Consider the following 26,594-nt stretch of genomic DNA (forward strand, 5'->3'; position numbering starts at 1 on the left):
TCGTCGTTTAAACAAATAGCAAACTATTTCTTTGCCTTCAACACAAAAAGAATATAGACTACTTAGAATAGGTGCATGTGAGGCTATATGGCATAGAAGAATATTGTTAGAAATAGATTACTTTGATGAGACAAATCCAACAACAATATACTATGATAATTAATCGGGCTCAAGAATTAGTCAAGAATTGAGTCTATCACTCTAGAACAAAGTGCATTGACCTCAAAGAGCAATTCATCAGAGAAAGAGTATTACTTGGCGACATTACATTGCAACATTGTGATAGCAAACATAATGCAAAAACCGATTGTGCCATTTGACTTGACCCACAAAACATTGCAACTCCTTGATATTCTAAGGAACCTTAGCATTTTGCAGGGCTTTAACTTTATGGGGATCAATGGCCATTACATCTTCTGAAATGATATTTCCCAGTAATACCCCTCTCATCTCACAGCAAATGCACACTTGGTTGGATTCAAACTTAGCCAAGCTGATTGACAATTAACAAAGCACAATCGTAATTGATCCAAATGATCACTCTTTTTTCAAAACACACTAAAATCATCTAAGAACACCCACATGAAACTAGTGAGGAATGGTGCAAATACCTTTTGAATCCACGACTTCAAATCTAGTGGTGCATTCTTCAATTTGATGGTCATCACATTATTAGCAATGACACCCCACTCCGTACGAACATGACCTTAACTTTATCTTCTTCAGCCATGTGTATCTAGTTGTAGCCGCTGAACCCATCCAAGAAACTGTACATCTTGTGACCCGCTTGTGTAGCAAGGTCTCACAAAATGGGAGAGGAGATAAGTTTGTAATTGTTGTGCATCATTAAGCTTATGGTCATAAACATAGATCCAAAGCTTGCTGTTCATTTTGGGAACAATAACAATAGGGGATAACCAGGTTACCTTCTCAGTTGGGTAAATGAATCCCACTCGTAAACAACTTATTACGCTCCTTTTTCACCATCTTGTTGTAATTCAGATTCATTCGGTAATTTTGCTATTTACCAGCTTGGTGTTCTTCTTGAAATTGATCCAGTGCACATAGAGATTCGGATCGGCTCCTCTCATATAGGTAGAGTCCCATGCATAGGTATCTCGGTACTCTCTCAATAGAGCCACCAATTCTTGTTGGGATATCTAAAGGTGTATCCCTCAGGCACACCTTGGTTTCTATGTGTGAGTGCTAGAGGCATAGTTAGGTGCCCACAAGCACAGTTAGGTGGTGGAGAGCCACATAGGATGATTGAGAGAATCTAGGAGCAGATTGAGGAGATGATTGTGGAGCTCTGAAGTCATCAGTGATGTCAGTGAGCATGTATGAGGTGCCTACTTAAGGACCTCACTCTTCTTCATTCTACAACCAAGTAATGCAAGTATTCTGAGTTTGTGTCCACTCTTTGCTTCCTTTCAGTTTCTCCAACATGGTATCAGAGCCCTTTGATCCCCCTTGAGCCCATTTCTGCCACATCATCATCTTCTTCTTCATCTTCTTCTTCACCATCTCTCCCTCTTCTTCCCCAAACTTGCTTAAGCCTGTTCTCCTCAGGTTCTCAACCATTTCCCACGCCCTTCCAGCTGGAGATCCACCTTGTTGGGGCGAATTTCTGGCTGCAAGGAATTGAAGTATCTCCACCTCTGCTGGTCGCCATTGTACGATTTTCGTCGATTTCTCTTCCTGCGTTTTCTCTGCGTCTGCTCCTTCTTTCTCTAATTCCTTACAGGGGAAGCTTCTCCATACCTTGGGCTACCTTGTGCTGAAATCTGAGCAGCAATGGCTGCATATTGAAGGAGAAAACAGAGAAAAACCAGTCGACTTTGTAGAAGGAAGAGAAGGGGACCTGACGCATTTTTGCGCCTCTTCTTCCTAGAGGATCTATTGTGGTATACCAGCTTTCTTTTGCCTCAGAAAGCCCCCTTTCTTTTGCTTTGAAGAGTGAGCTATAAGCCCTCCAAGTTCAGCTCTCTAGTTTTGACAGTTTTAACAAGCTTTTGAAGATGATGCTACATAAAATGCTACTCTAGCATTTCTAGTCTTTTGAAGTTTTCAATAGCTTCAATACAAGTGTTGCTTCAGTTTTGTTTTGACTTGCTAGACCTGGTTTTGATTGGAAAGTGTTTATTTCACCCACTTCTATGAAGCATGTAAGAAGAAGCATCATTGTTTGAATATTGGTCACTAGTCTTTGCTACATCAAGTGCTCATATTTTGGAAGTCTTTCAGTTATTTTTTGCCTTGTAAGAGAGATAGACACTGCCCAATATCTGGGTTAGACCTAGAGAAGAAAAAGCATATGGTATCATTGCTCTTGCTTTAGGAGATGATTATATTCACCATATCTCTGACTTGGAGTCTCCTTCAGAAGCTTGGCAGAAGCTTGACATGATTTTTGGTGCTAGCTCTCACATCTCTAAACTATCACTTAAAATCTCTTTCTTTGAACTGAAGATGGCTAGTGGTACTACTTTGGCAGCTCATGTTAACTATATGCGGAGTCTTATGACTCAGCTTGCTTCTATCAACTCTCCTATTACTCCAGATGATGCTATGGTAGTGTTACTTAAGAGCATGCCTGAAGATTATGATCACATAGTTAGCACTTTGAAAAATCTTCCTAATCCTAATCTTGAAGGTATTATCTCTGCTCTCCAAGAAGAAGAAATTCATATGGAGCTCAGGAAAGGCAATGACACTGCTTATGCTGTAAAAGTCCAGAAGGGCAAGTATACTCCTTGCAATCACTGTGGAAAGACAAATCACCTTTCAAAGGACTGCTTCAAAATTAATCCATGCAAGCACTGTGGCAAGAACAACCATAATGAGAAGTTTTGCAAAGCCAAAGCAAAGAAAGAAAATGCAAATCTACTTTCAGTTGAGCCTCCACAAGATGAGGCATCCCATGAAGATTATGCATTTTAAACATCTCTATGTATGCTCCAGATCTCTCCTTTTATGTCAAGGTACTCAACCTGGATAGTCCTCCAAAATGAATGAAAATAAACTATTGTGTTTTGTGTGTTTTGTAAACACCTCTGGTCACCTTATGATGTAGGCCATGTGTATGTTTTGCTCCATGGTACCTCCTGCAGACATTGTGTGCATGTACATGCAGGGGAGATAACCATTGGAAGGTCCTTCTGTATCCCTTTTTTACCTTACACCCATGGGAACCCTTGCTAGCGTGAGAACCTAGCCATAGATTTATCCTTGACCACCATGAGATGGCATGAGAAACTATGAGACTAGATGTATCCTTGACATAGCCTGAGGCATTCCCTTGAGGGGGGGTTTGTTGGGATATCTCAAGGTGTATGCCTCAGGCACACCTTGGTTTCTATGTGTGAGTGCTAGAGGCACAGTTAGGTGCCCACAAGCACAGTTAGGTGGTGGAGAGCCACATAGGATGATTGAGAGAATCTAGGAGCAGATTGAGGAGATGATTGTGGAGCTCTGAAGTCATCAGTGATGTCAGTGATCATGTATGAGGTGCCTACTTAAGGACCTCACTCTTCTTCATTCTACAACCAAGTAATGCAAGTATTCTGAGTTTGTGTCCACTCTTTGCTTCCTTTCAGTTTCTCCAACAATTCTTCCTAGAATTCCCTTGTTGCATGAGCATTGATCTTCAATGGCTTTGGGTCTACCTCAGTTTTGAGGTTCAATTCTTCCAAATCATCTTCATTGACTCACGATGTTCTCTGCATCTACTCCTCATAGGCTGATTTTGCTTTGGTGATAAGTTCTTCTCATATTTCTAGAATAGGGAGACTTCCCCCTCATTTGTTTCCAAATCTACCTCGACAACCTATAATTATATCAAGTTGTTCTGCTCTTTTTGCACCACATTCTCGACAGTTACTACGCAGATAGCTGGTGTCGCTCGATTTGGCCACTTATATATCTTGAATATTTTTGAAACATCCACCTCAAAGGTTGGGATCATCCAGGGATTGCAATCAAGAAACTCATGTTCTTCATCATTATATATTCCATCCCCATGTTGATTCCCTGTGGCATCACTGGTCATTTAGAGTCATTGTAGGGATCATCTGCATCTTCAACTTCTTCTTCCCATCCTTGTGGTTATTGTTATATGGATCCCCAATCCTATTTGACTCTTGCTATCTTGAACCAAGGCTGTCCCAACAACATCAGGTATTTGACATTGTCCTCCCCCATTTGCAAGACAATAAAATTAACTTGAAAAACCATTCCCGAAATTCATATTAATTGATTTCAAATGATTCTCATGGGTTGAATATGCATTTGCTCTACCATCAAACATGAAATGATGTAAGTTCTAAACCAGATAATCCTAGTGTTGTATGTGGATCCTGATCAATTTTTTTAAAAGGTTGCTTTTGGGCTAAAATTTGGACCCAAGCGTGCTTATGCCCATTCCATGAAGGGGTGGTGGGGGGGAAACGCCCCCCCTAGGACATCACTAGGGCCGGAAACATGCATTAGGCCCCCCTTAGTTGTGGTTTGCGGGTAGCGCCCCCGATGCCAAAAATACATGAAAATTTGCTCATGAGTTGTGTGGTCAAATTTATAAGATAAGGGTGTAGCTCACATAGCAAGAGAGCAGTGGATATGTGCTACTTGTATCTTATATCTTTTTGCTTGCTGGATAAGAAAAACACAGGGTTGGCTATTTCTCCATGGATGTAGCCCACATTGGGTGAACCATGGATATCAGTGTCTCTCTTTCTCTTCCACTCTGTGTGCTTTTTGTATTGTGCCTTTTACACATTTTGCTTCTCTCGTTGTTGCTTAGTTATCGTGTTGCTCCTAATACCCAATCTTTTGAACATGGATTGAGGTAGGAGATAAACTATGGATCCTCCATCGAGCTATACGCCAGTTAGACTATGCGCCTAATATTGCTCCTGCAATACGGGCACTCTACAGACTATAGTCCACATCTTTTGGTTCCACTCTACATGTAACTGGTTCTTGTGCCAACTGTTGACTTCTCCCATAACTACCTTGTATATTTACCTGCTCATTGGGTCGTAGAAGCTCTCCTACTAGCTTCTTTTTCACCTCCAAGACCATCCGCATTAATTGGTCCACCGTAATCTATACTTGTGCTTTTGTTAAGGTTGGAAATAGATCTGCTGAGAAATTCTCCATATTCGAGCTCATAGTATTAGGACGGGTTTGAGGAGTTACCTTTAGTCAGATTGGATGACTTTTTAGAGAGTTTGATATCCCTTCTAGCCTTAGATCTTCTAAAGTACTTTCAATACGCACGTGTGTACTTCCTCTTGGTCCTTCCATCTCAGACGCTTGCCAATGGTTCTGTTGCTGAGGCACTAACTGGGCCCTTTATTCTTGTGACTGCCAAAATGCCAACCTTGTTTCGTTCCTTCTTGACTGGTGCTTCTATTGCTGAGGCACTAATTGGGCCCTTTATTCTTGAGTTGCTAGAATGCCAACCTTGTCTAGTTTCTTGCACCGTATCTCTTTTTCATTTCAAGATGAGCAATCACACTGTATAAGCTTGTATAGGTTTGCAATTGGATGAGTATGACACACAGATGTATCTACCAATTCCTCAATCAAGATAGCATTTACCTGCAATCATTGCATGCTCTTGAACAAGTGGTCCTCATCGCATGGATAATGTGCGATATCCAATCCTTATTTTGTTCGATGCTTGCACCATAGTGCACAATCCATCCTGCATGATGTCCATTTTCTAGACGATAGTTGTAGAATTTATCAATGCCACTATTCTACCCCCAGGATTTCGCTGCTAGCTCCAATTACCTCTCAGGTTCCAATTATTCCTTTGATGGTTCCAGTTATTTCTTTGTTGAATTTGGGCCACATTTTGTGCTACAACTAGATCAACTAGATTGCAAGGTCCTTGCAACATCAAATTCATTCTCACATTCAAGTTGTACCAACTTTTGCTGGGTGGGGTTCTTGTGAAAGATTTCATAGCCAATATTAGTGGTTGATTTAGCCACACCCATGCTCTTTAGTTTTTCTTTGAGTAGTTTCTCCATTTCACTTAGCTTCTTCTTAGACTTATTTTTCTCCTCCTTTGATGTTTTGGAATCCTTCTTGGTTGTCTTGTGCTTCTGCTATCATTCTTTTTTTTGAGCTTCTCCTCCTCATTTGAGTCACTATCAAATTTATCACTACTATTGGCTTCTTCATCTTCGCTAGATTCATCATTTAATTCCTCCATAGCAGATTCAAATTCGCTATTTGAATCATATTTGTCTTTCTTGGATTGTCTTCTCTGTGATCCACATCTTCGTTATGCTCTTTTAGTAGCATATATTAAATTCACCCACTCACGACATTGCGGATGTTTGGTCGGAGTCCCTTTAAAAATAGTTCGATGAGTGTCTCAGTTGTCAATCTTTCCACTGGATCCAACTGTGCATTAAGATTATGGATTTTTTTAGCATATTCTTCCACAATTAGCTTCTTCTATCTAAGTTCCCATAATATTTTCTGAATGCCATTTGGTGTTTTTTCTTTATGGAATCAATATAAAAATGGTGTTCTTAGGGTGTTGTAATCATAAAAATGACCAACACCATATGGATTGAACCAACTCATGGCCTTACCGGTCGGTTAATGTTCCTGCAAACGGTTGCAACTTTTTCACATTTCCAAAGATCATTTGAAATCCGCTCATTTGCCAACACATTTTGAACTATGTGACATGGCTATCCGAATCATCTTTTTTGCGACTCTTAAACTCCGCAAACTTAACACTTCAAACTAGCTGCATTAGGTTTCATTGGAAACATTGGTGGAGGTGGAGGTGGATTGGGTGGTGGAGGCAGATTGAGTAGTGGGTTTTGCGGTGGTGGATTCTATTGAGGTGGATTCTGTGGAGTTGGATTTTATGGAGGTGGCGATGGGTTTTGTCCTTGAGGATTCATTTGAAACTGAAATTAGTGCTACTGAGCATGCCTTTGCAAAAATTTAGAAACGGGTGTGGTGCTACTGCCCTTATTTGAGGAGGCAAAACCACAACTCTTGGGCTACTATGTGTGCTGCTCTACTATTCATCTTCGTCTAGTAGTTCTTCGGGTATGGTTTGCAATGCTTTTGCTACTATTGCATGATCTTGTTCCCAATCTTCAAATGTTGTGGGTGGATTCATTTTTCCTTCCCTTCCAATTTGAAGCGGGTTGTACTGTAGTTGGCAATTGTTTCGCCATTGGGCCAAAGCCATAGTTTCGATTAATCCCATGAACTCCATCTCCCGACATAATTGATCCCTAGGGCTAGCCATATTTGCATCATCTCAAGCTACCGTTTGGTCTTGTTTCTCCGCCACTAGAGTCTCCTCTGCTTCTGGGCCCACATCCACTGCAGGTTCTGGAGCATGCACTCCTGGTCCCGATCATGTTGGAGCTGAAGGCATGACTTGATATCCATATTATCTACTAAATGCATGGACTTTATCTATGCATTGATGAAGAGTTTTATGTGGTGGCTTTAGAGTGGCCGTAATTGACAATGAAGAGTTTTGGGCATGAAATATGCACATAGGATTGTTCTTAACATGGGCAAACATAAATCCATAAAGGGAGTTTTTGGAAATTTTCTCTCATAGGAATACTCAATTTTATCATCTAGCACTGTTTTCTTATGAAGTACCCTTTAAGAGGGTCAACAATGTAAAGTGTACTAGGTGCACTCCTTAAAGAATGTGCTTTTCCATCATCTACATCCTTATGTAAGGAAATCTAGTTGTAAAATGATTTGATTATACTTCTCAAGGATTGTGGAAGATATGATTGCTCTCAACATGAAAGAAAATCTAGTTGTAAAACACTTTAATTAAAATTGTCAAGGATTGTAGCAAGATGTGATTGTTCTTAACATGGAAAACATAGACAACCGTGCATTTGTTGGTTGGATAGTTTTTTATAAAAATAACTCATTTACGCGTAGTGAATTGCCATTGTTGCTATGTAAATAAAATGTTTGGGAAAAGTAAATACGTATTTAAAGTTTAAAGGGAAAGTAAATAAAAATTTTAAAGTTTGTAGTGCTTTTTTGTGGCTAGTAGAGTTACTTCCATGAGTCAACCCCATGTGCAAACCTTGGAAATAAATCACAAAATGAATGAAATGCACTAACCATGCACATTTCATTAAGTAATGATTGTCTAACTAGGAGAAAACCCCTCTCAACTTTGATGGCAAGTGCATGATGAAATAAATTCTATGTTGGATGGAGGACCTAAATTATTAAGTCACACAACAACAATAATGAAACCATGTTCAATGTGACCACAATAATGGAATATCAAATCATACATCCAATATTGAGTTTTGCTTAATGGACAATGTATGCCATAACCATGTTCACAATAATAGAATATCTAATCATACATATATCCAATATTGAGTTTTGCTTGGTGGATGATGTATGCCAACAACAAACTGAAATTCTATTGGATCAAGATTAACATTAATTACCTCAAATATTAAGGCACATAGCAATATCAAATCAAACAATACTTAGTATGCCATCACAAATGATAGAATAAAAAGTGACATCTGAAATTCAATTCTAAGTTTTGGGCAATTTATGCAAACGACAAACGAAAATTATGTTAGGCATGAAAATGACAATTTGCTTTTGTGTACTGTTGGGAAATTTCATGTGTATCCCTAGCTTTCTAGTTTATGATAAAATGAGGTCATTGGTAAAATATGACTATTAGTAAGATGTTGCATAAAAAGTTTGTTCTTTAATGTAAAAAGTGAAGTTAGTTGGGTGGAACAAAATGGCAAGCGTCTGGTGCAAGGGGGTGGGAAAAGTGAGTCATTGAGAGAGGGGGACTTTTCAAAGGGGCGGTTACACACCCCCCATTGCTTGCCCAAGTGATCATTAGCATGGGTAGTGTGCGGTCTACACACTGCGCGGACAAGCTAAGATGACCAACTCCCACATTTAATACAAGGAAGTGGAAAGGCCTATGAGGTTTTTTGGTTTGTCTACTCAGGGCCGATTCCTTGTGTCGAAAGTCAGGCTGCCTACCCAAGATGATAAGCGGGCCTGAAGTTAACAATGCGTGGCATCTTGTAGCGTGGGCGCCACACACACAAACACCCATTCGCTCTTGCCACATGGACACCCCTTGGCAACAACCTTTGTGGTGTGCAAAGAGCAAGAAGAGATGAATTGTGTGATGGAGGTTGAAAGAGCAATCCCGAACAAAACCCTCATCCCTAAACCCTAAACTTTGGCTAAGGGAAGTGTGCTCTATCTGTGTGTGTATTTGTATAGTGAATGAGCAGGGGCTAGTTTTGTGTGGTTGTTGCTGTTGGGTGCGATGGCCACTGCTGTAGGTTCCCTGGCTTGTGCTGAGAATGCTCGGCTTCTGGCCGACCCATCTTCCAAAGGGAGCTTCTTCGGATCGACTGCCCAGCTTCTCTCAGCTCCTCTGCCTCCCAAGCTCGCCCTTCGCCAGCCTCTCCATGCTTCCTTCAAAGGTAAGTTCCCTCTCCCTTCCCTTCCCCCCCCCCCGAGTTCCCCCACCGACTCTCCTTTCGCGCTGCCTTATTTCTCCGGGAAGTTGCTCGCTCCGTCTGTGCAACGAGATGCTCGCGCGAATGCCCGAAACGCCCACGTCGACTATGATTACGATGATCAGGAAAGCCAGGTTGACATTGCCGAACACAAGTTGCTGGAACCCGGTACGCCCGGGACTCATCAGGCTATCGTTAAGTCGGTCATGCCTGTGGGTTATTTTCTGGATATGCCCAGTGGCAGAACGGCTTATCTTCCTTCAAGAGACATCGGTGTTTCGGGCGGTGTGGTCCTTCTTAGAAAGATATTCAAGATTGGGCAGGAGTTGACTGTTCGAATCGTAGCCCTTGGCGGGGGTCGTGATATAGTTTCTATAAAGAAGCCAGAGTTTGAACCTCCTCCCTCCAAATATGGGATTGGAAAACCGCTCGGGTACAAGCCCCCCCCTAATCAGCCGTCGAATATGGGTACCCCAAGATCCCGCCAGCCTTACCCAAGGGAACGTAGGTATTAAAAGCTGGGTGATGCACCTGACAGACAGGTGGACGTATCCGACATTGGAAGGAAGGTTTTTCCAAGTGTGAGACTTGTGCCGGGCATGACCTGCTAGCCGTTATATAACTGTATTTGTTTAAACTTTTCGGTCTCAGGAATTCTGTGTATCCCCTATCGGCAGCAAGACTGCATCGTACTGTCTGTATTTTGGTGGATTTTACTGGACTATCTGCAGGACTTGTTAGCAGATTGCAGCTAAGCAACTAGCATTAAAATTTCCCCTTTTTCAGTTATGTTTATGCGACAAGTACAACTTGTGTTTTGAGGGCTCCTTCTTAGCAAATGAAAGATTCTTTTGGAGAATGTGAGGGTGCTTTAGTGATATGCGTAAGCTCTCTTGTTCTTGTTTTAGTCTGCGCATCCCCTGCCGTGGACCTCTTGTGAGAGTTGAGGCTGCATGCCTTCAACCAGATCTGTGGAGTCGTTTCATCTGTCTGTTGTCTTGCAATTGATATGCCTTCTGTCGTGGTCATGCTCTTTATTAATGCTAGGCGTTTGCTAATTGCTAGATACGTTGGTCTTCTGTCTGTGTCTTGGAGTTGGTCATCACAGATGCCCGTAATTGCTAGATACGTTGGTCTTCTGTCTGTGCCTTGGAGTTGGTCATCCCACAAACCTTTTGAAAGGCCGTTTGTATTCCTCTTGAAATGGATCGAGGCTCTCCTTCAGTGCTGATAGCATCTGAATGCATGATTTAATTTGTAAGATTGGATAAATTCAATTTTTATGTCTAGTTAGATGTTGTGGTTCTTTCTCATGTCGCCCTAGACTGATTCTCTGGATCTCTCTGGGATCACACTCGAGATATAGGGTTTGTGGTTAAGGGCCTCTACAGGGTAAGTATCCTCTCTTCCTTGATCCTTGCAGTTGTTTTTTTCCCCTGGATGTATTGGGTATGATTTATCTTTCTTGCATGGTTTTGTGGTGTATGGCTGCAGCCTGCTTAGATAGCCCCATGGGAGACTGAATCACATTAACATTTGCATTGATGAGAGAGTAATTTGCAGCAAATGTACCCAGGGGTTTTCCAAATTCTTTTGTCAGTGGGATTGTATCACTTCTGGATGTTGGACTGAAGGTCAGATGAGGCCTCTGCTGCATAGAAGCGGACACAGGATGGTTGTGAATGCATTTGTGTTGGCCCTTTAACTTAAGCGTACATGCAATTTAGTCACTGATGTCTTGTTCTTGTACTTCCTGAGCCTTTTGTAAGAAGCTACCCAAGAGATTCTGGAACCTTTCAGAACCTGGGTACTGATGAGAACAGAAGTGTAGCTTTGCTTACTGAGTTCTTATCTTTCTATTTTTGGCCTGCCCTCTTGGTAGCCTTTTCAATCGTTCTCATTTTGTAAAGCAGAAATTCAGAATTTTTAGGATTAATTTGCTTCTTAAATAGGGGTGATGCGTTGATTGGCTGCCGTCAAGTGGGAGTTAAGTGCACTAATGGCTTTGAGAGGAGTTTGGTAGTGAGCATTCAGGACTTAGGACCCCTTGTTTTTATTGTCATTCCGTCTCTCTCTCCATTCACTACCTCCTCTGTTTTACATTTTGGGCAGGCCTTATGAATGACACAAGTCATTCATTTCTTTCAATTGTTTCCATTTACTCATAATTTCGTCTAAAATTCCTTACAAACTTCCTTCTTTCCTTAGTTTGTTTGCTTGTTCTATAAGAATTTTAACTTCTAAGATTGGCTATATTCTACTTGTGTGTGTGTGTGTGTATAGCGAGAGAGAGAGAGAGAGAGAGAGAGAGAGAGAGAGAGAGAGAGAGGTGGAGTGGGGTGATAGATAGGTACTTTGCCGCCTCAGTCGATTTATCTAGCTCTCTGTAAGCTAGCTTGATCTGTTGTTAGGCACATCTTTTTCTATCGAAAGTGTTTAAGGTGTTTTATCTTCTCCTAATGTTGTTGAGTACTTCTACCCATATATTGCGGAAACAGCTATGCAGAAAGTCATGTGTCGGCAGCCTGGAGAGGGCTCCACATTGTTAATTGAAATTAGAGGGTCTAATGCATGCTACTGGTCTGCCCCTTTACAATCTCGCTTCCCCCACTCTTCCCTTTACTTTAGGCAAAAGAAACCCCACGTCACAACATTTCTGAGGTTCCTAAAATAAAAGCTCCTGCGTGGGGGGAATTTTAAAGGGCCAGATACTTCTTTGGGTGAGAGAGATCTCTTGTATGTGAGGGGGAAAATGAAGTCGACCTTATCTTGTTTTGTTAGGAGTTTTAAAGGAACCCCCATTTCATGCAATTTTTGGAAGCATGTCCTGAAGATCTTCCATAGGTGATTTCATGCCTAAGGATTAGTTGCACAAGGCTAATCTTTGGGTGAGAGAGATCTCTTGTATGTGAGGGGGAAAATGAAGTCAACTTTATCTTGTTTTGTTAGGAGTTTTAAAGGAACCCCCATTTAATGCATTTTTTGGTAGCATGTCCCGAAGATCTTCCATAGGTGATTTCATGCTTAAGGATTAGTTGCACAAGGCTGAGGTCTAACGCATTTGGGTAGCAAAGCAGAAATTAGAGAAGTGCCATAGCTTATGGGGTCTCCAAGCCAAACAAAAGAGTAGCTCATACCATAAAGCCATGGCAAATCAATTTCGGTAGAGCAAAACGCAGTGACTTGCCAGCAGTGTTGCGTACAAGCTAGACAACTGAGCAGAAGTACAGCCAGCACAGTAGTCAGCCAACAACAGCTTAAGAAGGCCTCACATGGAGCTAGTAGAGAGCGGCGTTAGGAGCATGGCAATTGGTTATTGTGTAGAGCTTGAAGCCAACTTTCTTAGCCTTGAGAAAGGCTCAGTTGATTGGAGGTCACCTAAAGCAAGCAAGCATTCTTCAAGGACATAAATAGTGAAAAGCTTTTGCAATGAGCTAGTAAAGGAAAGCCCAATGCATCTAGCAACACATCGCTTTAAAGTAGCATGCATATTGCAAGAGAAAGCTTGGAAGGAATTAGGGACATGGCCAAGCTTGGAAGCAATTAGTGATATGGCAAGCTTGAGAGCTTCCAATAGGTGCATGAAAAAGGCCAAGGCACTAAACATGAATAACGTGTCATATCTTGAATTGGTTTGGTAGGAAGCTGATTAAGCAAGTAGTTTGCAGTGGCTATTGCTTTTGCCCAATATCGATTTGAAAGATCCTTTTCATCGAGCATTGCTCTAGCATGGTCTACTAAAGTACCATCCTTTCTTTCAGCTCTTGCATTCTGTTGGTGAGTATCTGTGTATACAAGGGAGCGGTCGGTCTAGTATTTATAGGTTCTCTTGGACAATTTATTGTTGTTGGAGGAGCTTGTCCATTTGTGACCCAAGGTAGATCCATGGATAGTGGTTGGTTTGTTTATGAGTTGGTGAATGTGGTGGTAAGCCATGAATTTGCGTAGGCTTGTTATGCTTGGGCCTTTGCCATTGTAGTCTACGTTAAAGTGGTCAATGATGTACGTGGGGGAGTTGGGAGCAACTTCACAGAATATGTTTTGGAGGGCACGGATGAGGGTGCTCGCAATAGCCCTTGGCAACTTGTACACGTTAATGATTGCCACGGGGTGCATTGTCTTTGAGTGGAGGATTGTTAGCAAGGACTCAACCCCTTCATCAAAGGTGTAGTTGCTTCTTGCTAGGTAAAGGTATGTTCTGTAGTACGTAATGAAGCCCTGGCCCTTGTCATCGTATTGGTAGTTGCCAATGTGCACAAGCTGTGTTGGGTGCAGTGCTTCTTGCAGGCAAAGAACTATTGTAGCGAGTATGTTGGGGGTTGCGGTGATGTCTAGTTTGTGTGCTTTGAAGGACCTTGTGTTTAGTGATTATAACGAGATCCCAAGCGTCACTAGTTTGCTGAAGTTTATTTGTTTGATTGGCCAATGGCGAGTTGCCCATGTTTGCTCGATCTAGTTTATGACGGATGGATAGACCTTTATATGTTTCATTTCAAGGTTTTCGAGAATGTATTGGTCTGCATGTTGCAGACACACGATAGTGTCATGTATTTAAGGCCGTGCGGTTTGATACCTATTGGATCGAAGGCTAGGCTGTGCATGGAAAGACCTTGGGAACGATGTATCGTCCTTATAGATGCAGCTTGTAAAGGGAATTGTGTGCAGGGCATTGTGTTCAGCTGGTTTTTCCCTATCTAGAATTCTCGAGTGATTTGGAAGATGGGTGTCCATTTGGGGTTGATGGTCGTAGTGTAGAGGTTAAGGTTTCTAGCATAAGCTTTTCTCCCAACTGTGGAACTCAACCCATGCTGTGGGAGTGTTTGAGCCTGAGCTCGAGGATCGGAAAATGCCATCAACCCATTTCCTAGACCGCCAAGTTGCCAAAACATATCTCGACTAGAATTCTTGGTTTGAGTCTTAGCTTGGCGTGTAAGCCAGCTATGCTCTTTGTGTCTGTTGGAGCTTGAATAGACTTGCTACAGGTTGTATGCCGATTGTTTATTGCTCGTAGGATATGTGGTTCAGACAAGGTCCTCGTGCTTGTCTTTTGTTGTGTTTGTGCATTTCGTTCAATATGACAAGGTCTTGTAAGGAATGTTTGGCCAAACGAATGCAATTGAGTATTTCGAGGAATGAGCTATCGTGTTGGCGCAGTGGTTGCTTGAGCATGTGGTACCAAGCACGGACCTTCCAAATAGATGGAGAAAGCACCAGGCAATAAGGTTTTTCGGAGAAGATCCAGACATCCTTGCTAGGGCTTGCTTGGCACAGGTCGTGGCAAAAGAGAACATCGACACCGCCGAAAGGCTCAAATTGGTTTTGCTTGATTTCTCGCACGTGCATGTTAACACCAACAAAAGTGTTTTGCCTCACCATGTATATTTCATCGATGATCAGCACGTCGACGGTCCTGTACAATGTTGACAACGCTTCAAGGTTTTCATATGACAAGGACTTGTAGGAGGATGCCATAAGTGGCATGCGCAAAGCAGAGTAGATGGTTGTTCCACCTGTTGGCTTGCGAGTGTAAGCCAAGACGAGAGCTTGTGGTAGGTTTGCATCAGAGTTTTCATAGTGCATGTACAACATTGCTCGACACGAAGCCTTCCGATAGCTTTACCATACACAGCTCTGACTATGTCATCTCTTATGAGCCAGGCGCTTGACATACTGCTTTCTCATGAGTGGTGTTGTTGTTCACCTTTGGTTTGTAATGAAATGTTGCTTGGAATCTAAGTATGTGATTCCCCATGTCCCAAGCACTTGGCATAGTGTTATGTTCTGAAATGCTGTGGTTTGGGAGCTTCCAGTTGTGTTGAGGTACCTCTTGAGTGTTCTTTGCTTCATTATCGGCGTGAGATGCGTTTCTAATATTTACACAACCCCTCATTTGCGGATGGTGCTTTCTATTCTATTTCTCGAGTACATGTCCTCACATGTTGTAAACCGTGCTATTGTTTTGGGTCAATGCTACGTGGCTAGCCCTTATTCGATTGTTCCACATGGTCTTTGTCAATGCTAATCTTAGCTGGCTGTTTCTCGAGGCACGAACGTCCCATTGCAACTCCTGACCTTTGCAGTTGTGCTTGGAATCATGCTCCCTTTGCTCAATCCTTTACACATGACTACGTACAAACAAGCTACTTCGAAAGTTGCTACACAAAAACAAACTTTCACTATTTGAAGTCAATGGAGACCCATGACTTTGCAAGGAATGCTAAGTTTGATTTACAGTATCCTTGTAACACAGACTTGTTGAGATTGGCCATGATGTTTTTCCCCTCTACCACGTATGAAACACCTCTCACAATGATGATCCATGAGGCCGTGAATGCCCTGGGAGACCGCCTTAGATAGCTCTCGCATCAATGAGTCGTGTGGGCGCTCACATGACCCATTCGAAAAAGTGGACGTTTGTAGTAGGGAGGCATGCATCATCCTCACGTGCACTTATTCATGATTTTTTACTTCACATCCCAAAAGGAATGAGCTGTACCTTCACGGTCATTCTGCAAGACATGGCTAGCACGAAGGTGCTTCGTATTGGGCACAGACAAGCTACACAATGCCACATAGTTCTGCTGGATGACGCATTCATGCCATCTATTTTGAGCCCTCTGTTTAAGTGCAAGACAAAAAGTGCATATGTATGTTGGTCAGAGTAACACAAGAATCAACTCCATTTCCTACTAGCCCCCCCCCCCCCCCCCCAGCGACCCCCCCCAAATAACTTTCTTGTATGGAATGTTGAGAAAGTATTGTACTCTTTTGTGTGCAAGTCATACATAGGGAGGAGTTAATGATCCTTTGTAAGAACTGTACACCCCACATTCTTGAGAAACTGGAGGCTTGATTAGAAATGGATCCAACAAGGGGGTTAAGTAGAGTTACCTCTTTACTAAGAGAAAATTAAAATTTCTATTTGCAACCCATTGTTGCAGATTAAGTTGAGACCATTTTGGAGACATTAAGACATATCTCACAAAAACTGTATCTATTCTTCATGAATAAAAGGGATGGATAACTATGATTCACAAATATTCTTTTGTCAATTGTTAATGCATATTTGTGCAATTATATATATTTTTCTTTTGGTATTTAATGATTGGATTTCTTATATTCTAGATCTAAACTACATATTTGAGCAAAGAAGTAATTGAAGTACAAGGGGGGAGAGAGAGAGAGAGAGAGAGAGAGAGAGAGAGAGAGAGAGGAATAAAAAATGCACTTACGTTGCTACACTATGGGTTGTTTTGGAAAGCATTTTAAATACTTACATGTCTCACAGCATTGGAGACATTGTTAGCAAATTTGTATTTCTAAAATTATGACCAAAATCAATAGCTATAAATCCAAGTAAGCTGTGAGACTTTGTGTATGTGTGTTTACGTGAGAGAGACTGAGAGAGCGAGCGAGCGAGCGAGAGAGAGAGAGAGAGAGAGAGAGAGAGAGAGAGAGAGAGAGAGAGAGAGAGAGAGAGAGAGAGATGCTTTTGATGTCCCATGGCTACTTTTGCGTCGATAAGTCTTTTATTTCTAAATTTGTTGGTATTTTTATTATTTTAGTATGTAGGGTAGAGTTATGTAATGGAGTGTTTTGAAAGTCAATTAAAGTAGAGGACAATTTCAGATCCTTCCTACCGGTCATCCCTGCCTCAAGTTTTTGATAGGCTAGTGCCTAGCCAATCCATCCAAGTAACAAACTTCTTTAGCACTAGGTTCATATCGATGTATTATACTCTATAGATCCCACCCAAGACTTTAAGAAGTTTATTACTAGGAAGCCCATAGGGCCCTAGGAAATGCCCTCAACATCAAATCCACTATCCCTCCACACAATTGATATAATGAGGTTTCATTGATGTCTTCATGCATTAATGCATCATTACGATCATCATTTTCAATCCAAAATAGTGTGAAAATAACATGATGAAGTTGGTAACATAGAAAAATAACTAGTAAACTAGATAAATATGCCCCCTGTACTAATAGGAGAATCGGCAATAATAGCCTAGATGCTGGTAGGATTGAAGTATTACAGTAGTTATAGTCTATGTACTACCAATATATTGATAATACCAATGAGAGCATTTCCCGATGGTAATATTTCTTGGGTTTCTCATTATTTTTAACTTACAAAAATCTTAGAAGAGCCACAAGGGCTCTTCATTTGGTAAGTTGTAGCCCTTGGCCCTACACATAGATTATTGGTGTAAGGTGGACCATAATTGAGTCATCAGAGGAACAGAGTGAGGGAGAAAGTGTTATTAAGGTTGCAGAATTGGTCGAATGCTCCAATATCTAGCATATTGGAGTAAGAGTTTACCACAACTGAAAGCCAATGAATGTGATAGAGATTGTGGGAGGTGAGGAAGAGATTATTTTTTCCCTTTCTTTTGAATTTGAATCCTAATGCAACTTGCATGCACCACACTTTATATTTGTATGAGGTGCCAATTGTGGTTGATGAGCCAAAAGTAATCCACCATGTAGGGCCTTTCCATGCCCCTTTATTGCGTTTTTCTTGTCCTCTAGGATTGGTAGAACCTAGTTTGGTAGAGCATGAGAGATGGAAGTTTTTTCACTATTTTGAAATTAAAAATGGTTGTTAGGAACCTTTAGATCCAAACAACCTATCCCAAGGTGAGTAGGCAAGAATATGTATGAATAAGAACAACATAGTAAGTCATAAAGATACTTATAAAACATGTTGGAGCTAACTTTACTAAGCACCAAGATATAGTGAGACAAGGCTAGGTGAGAGTGAAAGGGATTATTATCAAGTCAAGATATAAGCAATTAATTGACCCAATGATAATATATGTATCCCTCACTCAATCTATGCTAAAGAAAAATCCATTACCCCTTTAGTACCATTCATTTGTAACCTTTATGTCTATGCTAAAGTAAACCCATTGCCTTTGGAGTACCATTAGTTCAATGCAACGCGGACATATGGTAGTCAATTCCAAGTGGAGAAAATTAGTATGAAGCACAACACATTTGATTGAGGAGTCATTGCCAACTTTTTGCAAGACACTATAGCTAGTGCAAGGGTACAAGTCTCATTACAAGTGAAATGGATTATGTTGGAACCTACAAGGCATTGTGAAATGGTCCGAAGTCATCTATAGAGGTGGTCAAGATACAGTCATGAAGGATCCAAGTGGGTTTTTTACCATTGATTCAACAAAAATTTGGGATGATGTCACTGACACATTCGTTCTACCCTTGTGTTGTGAGAAAATAAGCAATTTCCTTATATTGGTGTCTTGCCCTTGAATTTCATCAAATCTTTCATGAGCATACATGATTTTTTTCTCATCTATACTTTAGGTGGGTTTTCAACTCCATCGAATGGATAGTCAGTGGTGCTTTGTGATTCAAGTTGCACCTAGAAAGGGACATGTATTTGAAGATGTGGACGTGGAGTATGAAATGGAAGATCAACAAATAAATGTATTGGAAGCTAGGATGCACCTTTTACAAGAGTTTTGGAATGTGAAGATAGCTTGAGTTCCTTAGAGGGTTTCTCAACACTAATTTAGAAGTCATCAATTTACATGATGAATATGTGCGAGACCTAGCGATGGATGAGCATCAATCTCATGAAGGCAACTTGAAAGCTCCTAGTTAAGATTTGGTTGTTTAGATAATGGAGGACAACATTGATAGAAAATATTTTTGTTGCAAAAATAGTTGCATCTAATTTCATTGTTGCAAGGTGAAGAGTGAAACCCCCTAATTGTCCAAAATTGGTATGTATAAGAGGCTCGTCATGCGAAGTGCTCCATGCTCACACCAATTTGTATGTGAGTTCATCATGGATGGAGAGGTTGAGCTAGTCTATTATCCAACCATGGAGAACGATATGATGCCCAATAGGTCCTAGTTTAGACACTAGATGGAGACCGAGTATGGCTTGATGATCCAATGTATGAGCATTAGCTAGAAACCTAACCCAATGGTATGGATTCCTTAATAAGAGGTGGTGGTTTAGTCAACCACTAAAGGTATAACATCGGCTAGTGATTGAGCACCATGATTGAGCACCAACTGACCTCCCAATGGAGGCTATATATTGATAGCCTACATAACCCATCAAAAGTCACTTTCTATCGCCCTTGTATTTAACTGCATATAGCCTCCATCCTCTAGTTTTTCTAGCGTACCATTGAAGCTTCTTCACTAAATCATATCTATTGTATCAATTTGTACTAATATAGTTATATTCTCTCTCTCTCTCTCTCTCTCTCTCTCTCTCTCTCTCTCTCTCTCGGAACAAGAGCAGATCCTGAGCTTATTCATCCCAATTGGGCTTGAAGAAAGGGCCAACCCTATCAAATATAGCCTCGTCAAGATGAGGCAACTCTAAAAGTACTTATATAGATTCAAGGATACAATATTTTTGGCATAGTTTCAAGTGGAGAGTTAAGATAATATTCTTTCATATGCCACTCCAAAGGAGATAGGAATCACCACCTATCAACAAAGGTGGCTAACCACAACAATGGGCTAAGCATGTTGAGTTATTCCAAGGACACAAAACTTGGTTATGTCCATTCCAAGAGCTTGTACGATTCCATAAATGGAAGATGTTTTCAAAGCCTATTCCATGTTATTGGGATGTCCATGGTTGCACTAGGCTAAGATCAAGCACAATTCATCCAAGAACAAGCCCACTAATTAAAGAAAGGAAGAAGAATAAAAAGATGCACATCACCTTTATAGGAACAATTAAATGGGTAGCTTGAGAATTGTATGTGGAAAGATTGAATCCGCTAGGGGTTACTAGTGATGATGAAACTGATTTTGCAAAGAAAAATTTACATTATTCCTTTCTTCAAATATGATGTGATAAAAATAATCTTCTAAATAGTAGCAATGAATTTACAATGTCTTTTCAATCCAACAATGGAGAGGAATTTGAAGACTCAAAGGAGATCATTGCCAAAGAAGTAGCACATTAAATAGAAATGGCCAAAGTTTGCAAAGTTTAGGAGAATGCATTCAAGCATGTGAACTGGGGTGATGCAACAAATCCCAAGATAGTGATGTTATTGGGCATGCTTCATAGATGGGACTTTTGTGATATGGGACCGAATGTTTATTGGCCATTCATGTCTTCACTATGACCTTTAGTGATTGAGGCAAAGTTGGAGGCTCTATAGTTAGGCGGTGGCTTATAGATCAACACTCAATGGTTGAGTTTGTAATTTGGTGAAGATGAACTTGGTAGCAATGCCAATAACACCATATAGGGCACAAGGGAAAAGCCTAACCCTAATGGGTGAACATGTATATATTTTAGTTTCATTGCAATACAACATAGTCATCTCTTATGCATTTCACACTCTCCCCCCTCAATCCTCCAACATGGTGTCATACCCTCGAGAGTACGAGCCCTTGCTTTATCAAGGCACAAGCCCTTGCTCCATCCATACACAAGCCATCCTTCTAAGGCATCTTCATTCTTTGTAGAGCTCATCTCCTTTACGTGTTTGTGTTTTGAATTCCTTATTCCTTATATTTTGGAGTGATTTGTAAAGGTTTTCCTTGTAAGCTGTGAGTTGTGAGGAGAATAGAGTGATTCTGTGAGAAAAATCAGAGAAAGAGGGAGCTATATATATGACAACATTTGCTAAATGCCATCCTTTCTCAAGCTCCATCTTCCTTCTTTGATCTACCTCCTTTCCTCATGCATATAACCACCCCACGTTGGACTCCAACTCCATCACACATTCGTACATATTTGGTGAACTATTATATCTAAGTTTAGAAACCCCAACAATGAGAATATAATCAAGATTGAAAGGACTTCCATTTTCATAAAACCAACAAAGAGGAGAAAGGGTGGGGTGGGTATTTGGAACAGGAAAAGAAAAGGAGAGGAAGCTTGAAGGGAAATGTCTTATGACGAACCGTGCAATAACCCAGAATCAATGAAACAACAGAGACAAGAAAGAGGGAGTAGAAGTGAAGGCCTTAAAAGCAGGGACGTCGAAGAGGGAGAGCATAGGTGAAGAGAGAACCTAGAGAAAGAGCTTGCTGAAGAGGAGGGAGAGCACAGTCACTGAAAGGAAGTTCAAGAGAAAGAGCATAATGGAAAGGAAGGACATCTATCCTAGTTAAACTAGGCCTAGGCTACATCCATTTTGGGGCTGACTTAGCAAGAGATTCTTATCTTCCTCTCCGTTACAATTGATACCAGCTGTATTCTAGGGAGCTAGCTCAAGAACAAAACTGAAGAGCTTGCTCTTTTAATTTGTCAATATTCATGCTGAATGCTTGTATAAAGATGGTACACACATACTATTTCTCACACATCAGGTATCCATAATTTAACAAGCATCTGTCTATATCTCCCAGAAGCAGTCCCTCCTAGAACCCAGCAGAAAGGAGCACATTCTAGGACCTTAAATGTCTTGTTCTAGTTTCGGCCTGCCATGATCTTACAAGAATAGATGTTAGTAAGAAGAAAAGGAAACACAGTACGATTATCTTGTTCACGATAAGGAACTTTAGATATTATTGGATTGCAGAAAAGAGCTTCTCATACCATCCCTCAACTCTAAATATTGTCCACAATCAGTGCAGCAATAGGATGGAGTGAAAGGGATTAAGCAGCCCTTTACATACTTTTCCACTTCAATGATAATATAGATGCATTCAACTTTTTCGCAGTACAACCATCCATAGTCAGATTCCTAGATGAATCCAGGAACATTCCCAAACTCATCCTCTAAAAACACAACATAGTGCAGTTTCAATCTCATGATAGTCACTCATAAGGTTGAAAACCATAAACTCCATCACGGATAGCAGGGACTAGCTACTATGACATCCCCACTGACGTCGTCAGCGCCCAACAGGGGGGGTAGACCATAGTATAAAAATATGCTCTCACACATACAAATCCACACACCCACACATACTTGAGCATCCATTTATGCAAAGTCTTCGTACCGAGTTTCTGTCGGCACTCCGGAGGTGAAGGGCAGACTCAGCCATGATGAAGTCAGAGCAGGTAATGCAGAAAGTTGCATAAACAGCCACACATCAGCCATGCATGATTAACTCAGGATCCCTTTGTGGGAAAAGGCTTCCAGAATCTGTGCTATATTTAAGATAAATAATCTTATATTTTCCGCTTGGACCACCCTTGAGCAAACAAAGAAACAAAGGTCCATGTACTGACATAGAATGGAAGTTTGAACTCAAGAAAATATGATAACCATGTTTATACCGTATCCCAACACTACACTGCAGTAAATATAACTAAAAACCTGCCTAGAGGTCAAACAACAATCAAGTTTGACAACATTGAATGAACTACCACCACTATGTATAAAAGTCTGTATAAAAGTCCTTTCTCCAAATAGGAAGAGTAGCTCTCCTCGTAGCGCAATAACATAATGAACAATCGACCTCCGTGGAACAAGCGTGGCAAAAATATGTGCAGCAAGCACTTACACTGCAATCTGCAATCAGCTCTTGCAAGGAGAAGAGAAATGGAAGGCATCCTCCAATCTGCCAGAGTAGAAGCCATCAACCACCTGAGTGTGAGACAGGTGTCGTCACAAAACTTCCATCCTTGAACACGGTCATAAATTGCTCTGCCAATGCATGTTCCACCTGCAAAGTTCGTCAACTCACCACAGTCAAACAACAATAATAGATTTTGTGACCTAAAACTTTTTGATCCGTCAAAAACCCAGTTTACAAAATCTTACAAGGAAAGCAGGGACTCAGTTTTTCACATTCTCTTATAGGTTCGACACATAATGGCACGTGAGCAGCACAAACATTTTCTATGAATGCCTTAAGGGCGTGCACTAGCCATGCTAAACGACACTCTCTTAGCTTTTAGCTTAACCTACAGGATCATTCTCCCTTGCCTCTTCTTTGTGACGGACCAGACTTTATTGCCTGAGTTACCTTCGGGACACTCTTCCAGTACACATGAGCGATGTTGTAATGTCTTAAAGAAGCTGCACAGACCAGGTCTTGGGTCACTAAGTTAACCAAGAAAGCTTCCTCTGCCACATAAGATTGTGTGCATCAGAAATTTCCTAGTACCCTTCTGCAGTGCAAAGGGCGTCCAAGTTGGTGTATACATTTCGTGAAGCCATCTTGATTTGCGATGGCAAACAAATAGGTGGTGGGTGCCAAGAGTGAGAGAGATCATTAGAATGCGTTGCCTCCATGTTCCCAATTTATCATCAAATATGGGAAAGTAATGCTGAATTTCACATTTCATCTTGGTCAGCATCCTTATCTATGGGTTGGATGCACACAGCCATTATCTCACAAAGAGAGAAACTTGACTACCAGATGATTCACGTAGGACATGGATCAAGCTTGCAGTCAAACCATCCCTTAAGTAACCATCTTATAGGGATTTGAAGGTGAGTATCTTCTATAAAGGAAACTCATGTATCTCCTAGGGATTTGCAGGTGAGTATCTTCTAGAAAGGAAACTCATGTATCCATCAATGGATGTCCCAAGGATTCTATACTCACTAGCTCAGCATTCCAGCCTTACAACTGGCCTGTCACTGAGAGGCAAAGGGTATAAGCATCAATAACAGCAGTAGTAGAGAGGTGTACGTAATGATTTTTGTCTAAGATCACACTACCATACATCGGTGAAAAACCAAGCTTCTCACTCCAAGACCAGAGAAGGTGGGAGTATTTCAGAATATACCCTGAGAATTGAAGACTGTTATTGTACAGCTAACACTTAGGGATGTCAAAATCCAGGAGAAGGTGGGAGTATTTCAGAGTATACCCTGAGAATTGAGGACTGTTATTGTACAGCTAACACTCAGGGACTATGTCGCAAGTTTGGCAATCTAGGTAAGTGCCTTAATATATGAAGCTTGTGTAGATAGGCTTACAAGAATAGAAAACATGACAAAAGAATAGGACGATCCACCACACATGGAGTGGCAGTAATCCTTTCCAATCTCAGCAAGGCAGGTATCAACTGATAGACCCAAAAACGGTGGTGCATTCTTCAAGCAAGGGAGGAGTAAAGGCCTTGAACATTTCAGACAAGAAATTGCCTAACGTAACTATCCTTTTTCATGGGTTTTACTAATTGCTCACAATGCCACATGTTCCTTGACATGTTCTTCTCCTAGAACCAGCCTGGCATTCTTTTACTAGGAAGTCATTTGATTTTCTGAGACCTCTCCTGTATCACTTTACACGTAGGTTGATAGACAGTCCTTCTCACAGCTACTCTCCATCACACTAGGAAAGCAACAGCAGGAGAATTTTGGATTAACCTCTAGAGAGTTTGGGATGAATTGGTTGGCAGGATATCCAAGACATGAAAAGTATTTTCTAGAAGAAAATTCAAGACTCAAAAGCATTATGTATGCATCATTGAATAAGCATTTGCCAATTTACTTTGATGTGATGATGTGATGGATAGTTGTTCGTGCTTGATGTCACACTATCTTAAATTAACTTCAATTCTAGGGCCTTGCACAGCCCTCCATGCTGCCCTAGAATAGTCCCTGAGTCTAACCCCCAAATGCAAATTTACTGCAAAACTCTAAAATTTTGCACATTCTTGCCTATGTCAACTTGTTACTTTGCAAGAAGCAGATTCAACACAAAAGCTCAAACTTTACAAACAAATATGAGTACCTGTACGAATGGGCTGTGCGACGGCTGTACCTAGGTATAGTGATGAAGCATTCACGCACAATATCAAGGTGGTGCCACACGGGTCACGAGAATGAAACAAGCAGTGATGCCAGCTCACAGGTCACACGGTCAAAATAGCTCTTGGCACAATACTGAGACCACGGTGCATGGTTCATGGGGATGAAACTCATGATGGCAGCTCAGGAGGAGACTAGCAAACAATTTCAGACTGAGTTTCTAGGTGTGTTTTCTCTATTTATTTTATTGGAAACTTCCGCAGATTGCTTTGGGATGCATGTTTTGTAAAGGAGTTCTCTGTTGGTCGGAGAATGGATACAAAGGAATAGTTCTCAATGTGGAGGCTCTGAAACCTACTTACAAGATTTCCTTGGAGGTTGATGACAGGGACTTTGAGCAGTACAAGTTGCTGACCAGTGGAGGTGATAAGGAGGCCTTTCCAGGTTGACCCAGTTGCATGATGTTGGGAGGACCAGATGGTGATCTTGTCACAGACTCTCAGGTGGAGACTTGGGATCTCAAAAATCAGAGGATAATGATGATGCCCGTGGAGGATCAGTTGGTGACACTGTTTCTTCAAATTCAGATGAAGGCATTCCTACCAGTGGGAATGTATGTGGGGTAGCCACAAGGATCACACAGCACAAGGTTTCATGGACCTGATTGCGCATGGTGCCGGATCAAGTTAAAACAGACACGCAAGTTGTCCTCAGTGTCTGAGGAGGACAACGGGATGGTCATCTGTCAGATGGCCATAGCATTTGCAGAGTCACCGAGATGGTGACTTCATGGATGAAACCATTAATGGTACCTGCAGCGCATGAAGTAGGCATGTTCGTCATTGGGAATTGTGGTATCATAGGGGGTTGGTGCTCCATCGAAAGAGCCTATATTCCAGGATGGTTCATCAATACGGTGCCGGACTTGGAAGAGCAAGAGCTCTAGAGTAGTTCAAGGATGCCTTTGACTTGTTCCTAAGAGATTCTCCATGGGAGCTGATGGACCATCTGCATCAATACGTGGGTGCTGCCCCACAGTGGATCGGTGAGAGGGGTATTGGAATAGGTCACCTCCCCACTTGTGAACCCCACGTATGAGGACGACATGGAAGAGGATGACATAGAGCATAGGTTTGGGATGAAAGGGGATGGAGAGGACCTGCCATGTAGCCAAAAATCTGGCTGCCACGTGTGCAGTACATAGATATCCTTCTTGAATTGACTTTAGGGCAGCCAGGGCCCACAAGGACCACCTAGTCTGCACTTAGGGATGACATAAAGCCCAAGATTAGGGCAGTGTATGGGGCTGAAGGCCATTTGCACATGTAAGGGGCCAAGGGCTGGGAAAGGACCAGCAAAGGAATATAGTTCCATGGTTA

At 41.4% G+C, this 26,594-nt stretch overlaps 2 protein-coding genes across 2 annotated transcripts in view; one reads left to right on the forward strand and one right to left on the reverse strand.

Annotated features, from left to right (window-relative positions):
• Positions 1–9,192: 9,192 nt before the first annotated feature.
• On the forward strand, positions 9,193–10,328 carry LOC147891555 (uncharacterized). Its single transcript, XM_087389034.1, has one exon. It carries the CDS (start codon positions 9,344–9,346, stop codon positions 10,052–10,054), a length of 711 nt encoding a protein of 236 aa, XP_087245160.1. The 5' UTR covers positions 9,193–9,343; the 3' UTR covers positions 10,055–10,328.
• A 12,334-nt stretch (positions 10,329–22,662) lies between these two features.
• The window catches only part of CAP1 (cyclase associated protein 1), a 57,935-nt gene continuing 54,003 nt past the window's right edge, over positions 22,663–26,594 (reverse strand). The window contains exon 9 of the mRNA XM_087388229.1: positions 22,663–23,173. Within this exon, the coding sequence (XP_087244355.1) occupies positions 23,087–23,173 (87 nt within the window). The 3' untranslated portion in view covers positions 22,663–23,086. The remainder of the gene's footprint in view (positions 23,174–26,594) is intronic.

Source organism: Dipteris shenzhenensis, chromosome 17, assembly GCF_047967505.1.
Source record: "Dipteris shenzhenensis isolate YYH24624 ecotype China chromosome 17, Dip_SZ_1.0, whole genome shotgun sequence".
Lineage (NCBI taxonomy): Eukaryota > Viridiplantae > Streptophyta > Polypodiopsida > Gleicheniales > Dipteridaceae > Dipteris > Dipteris shenzhenensis.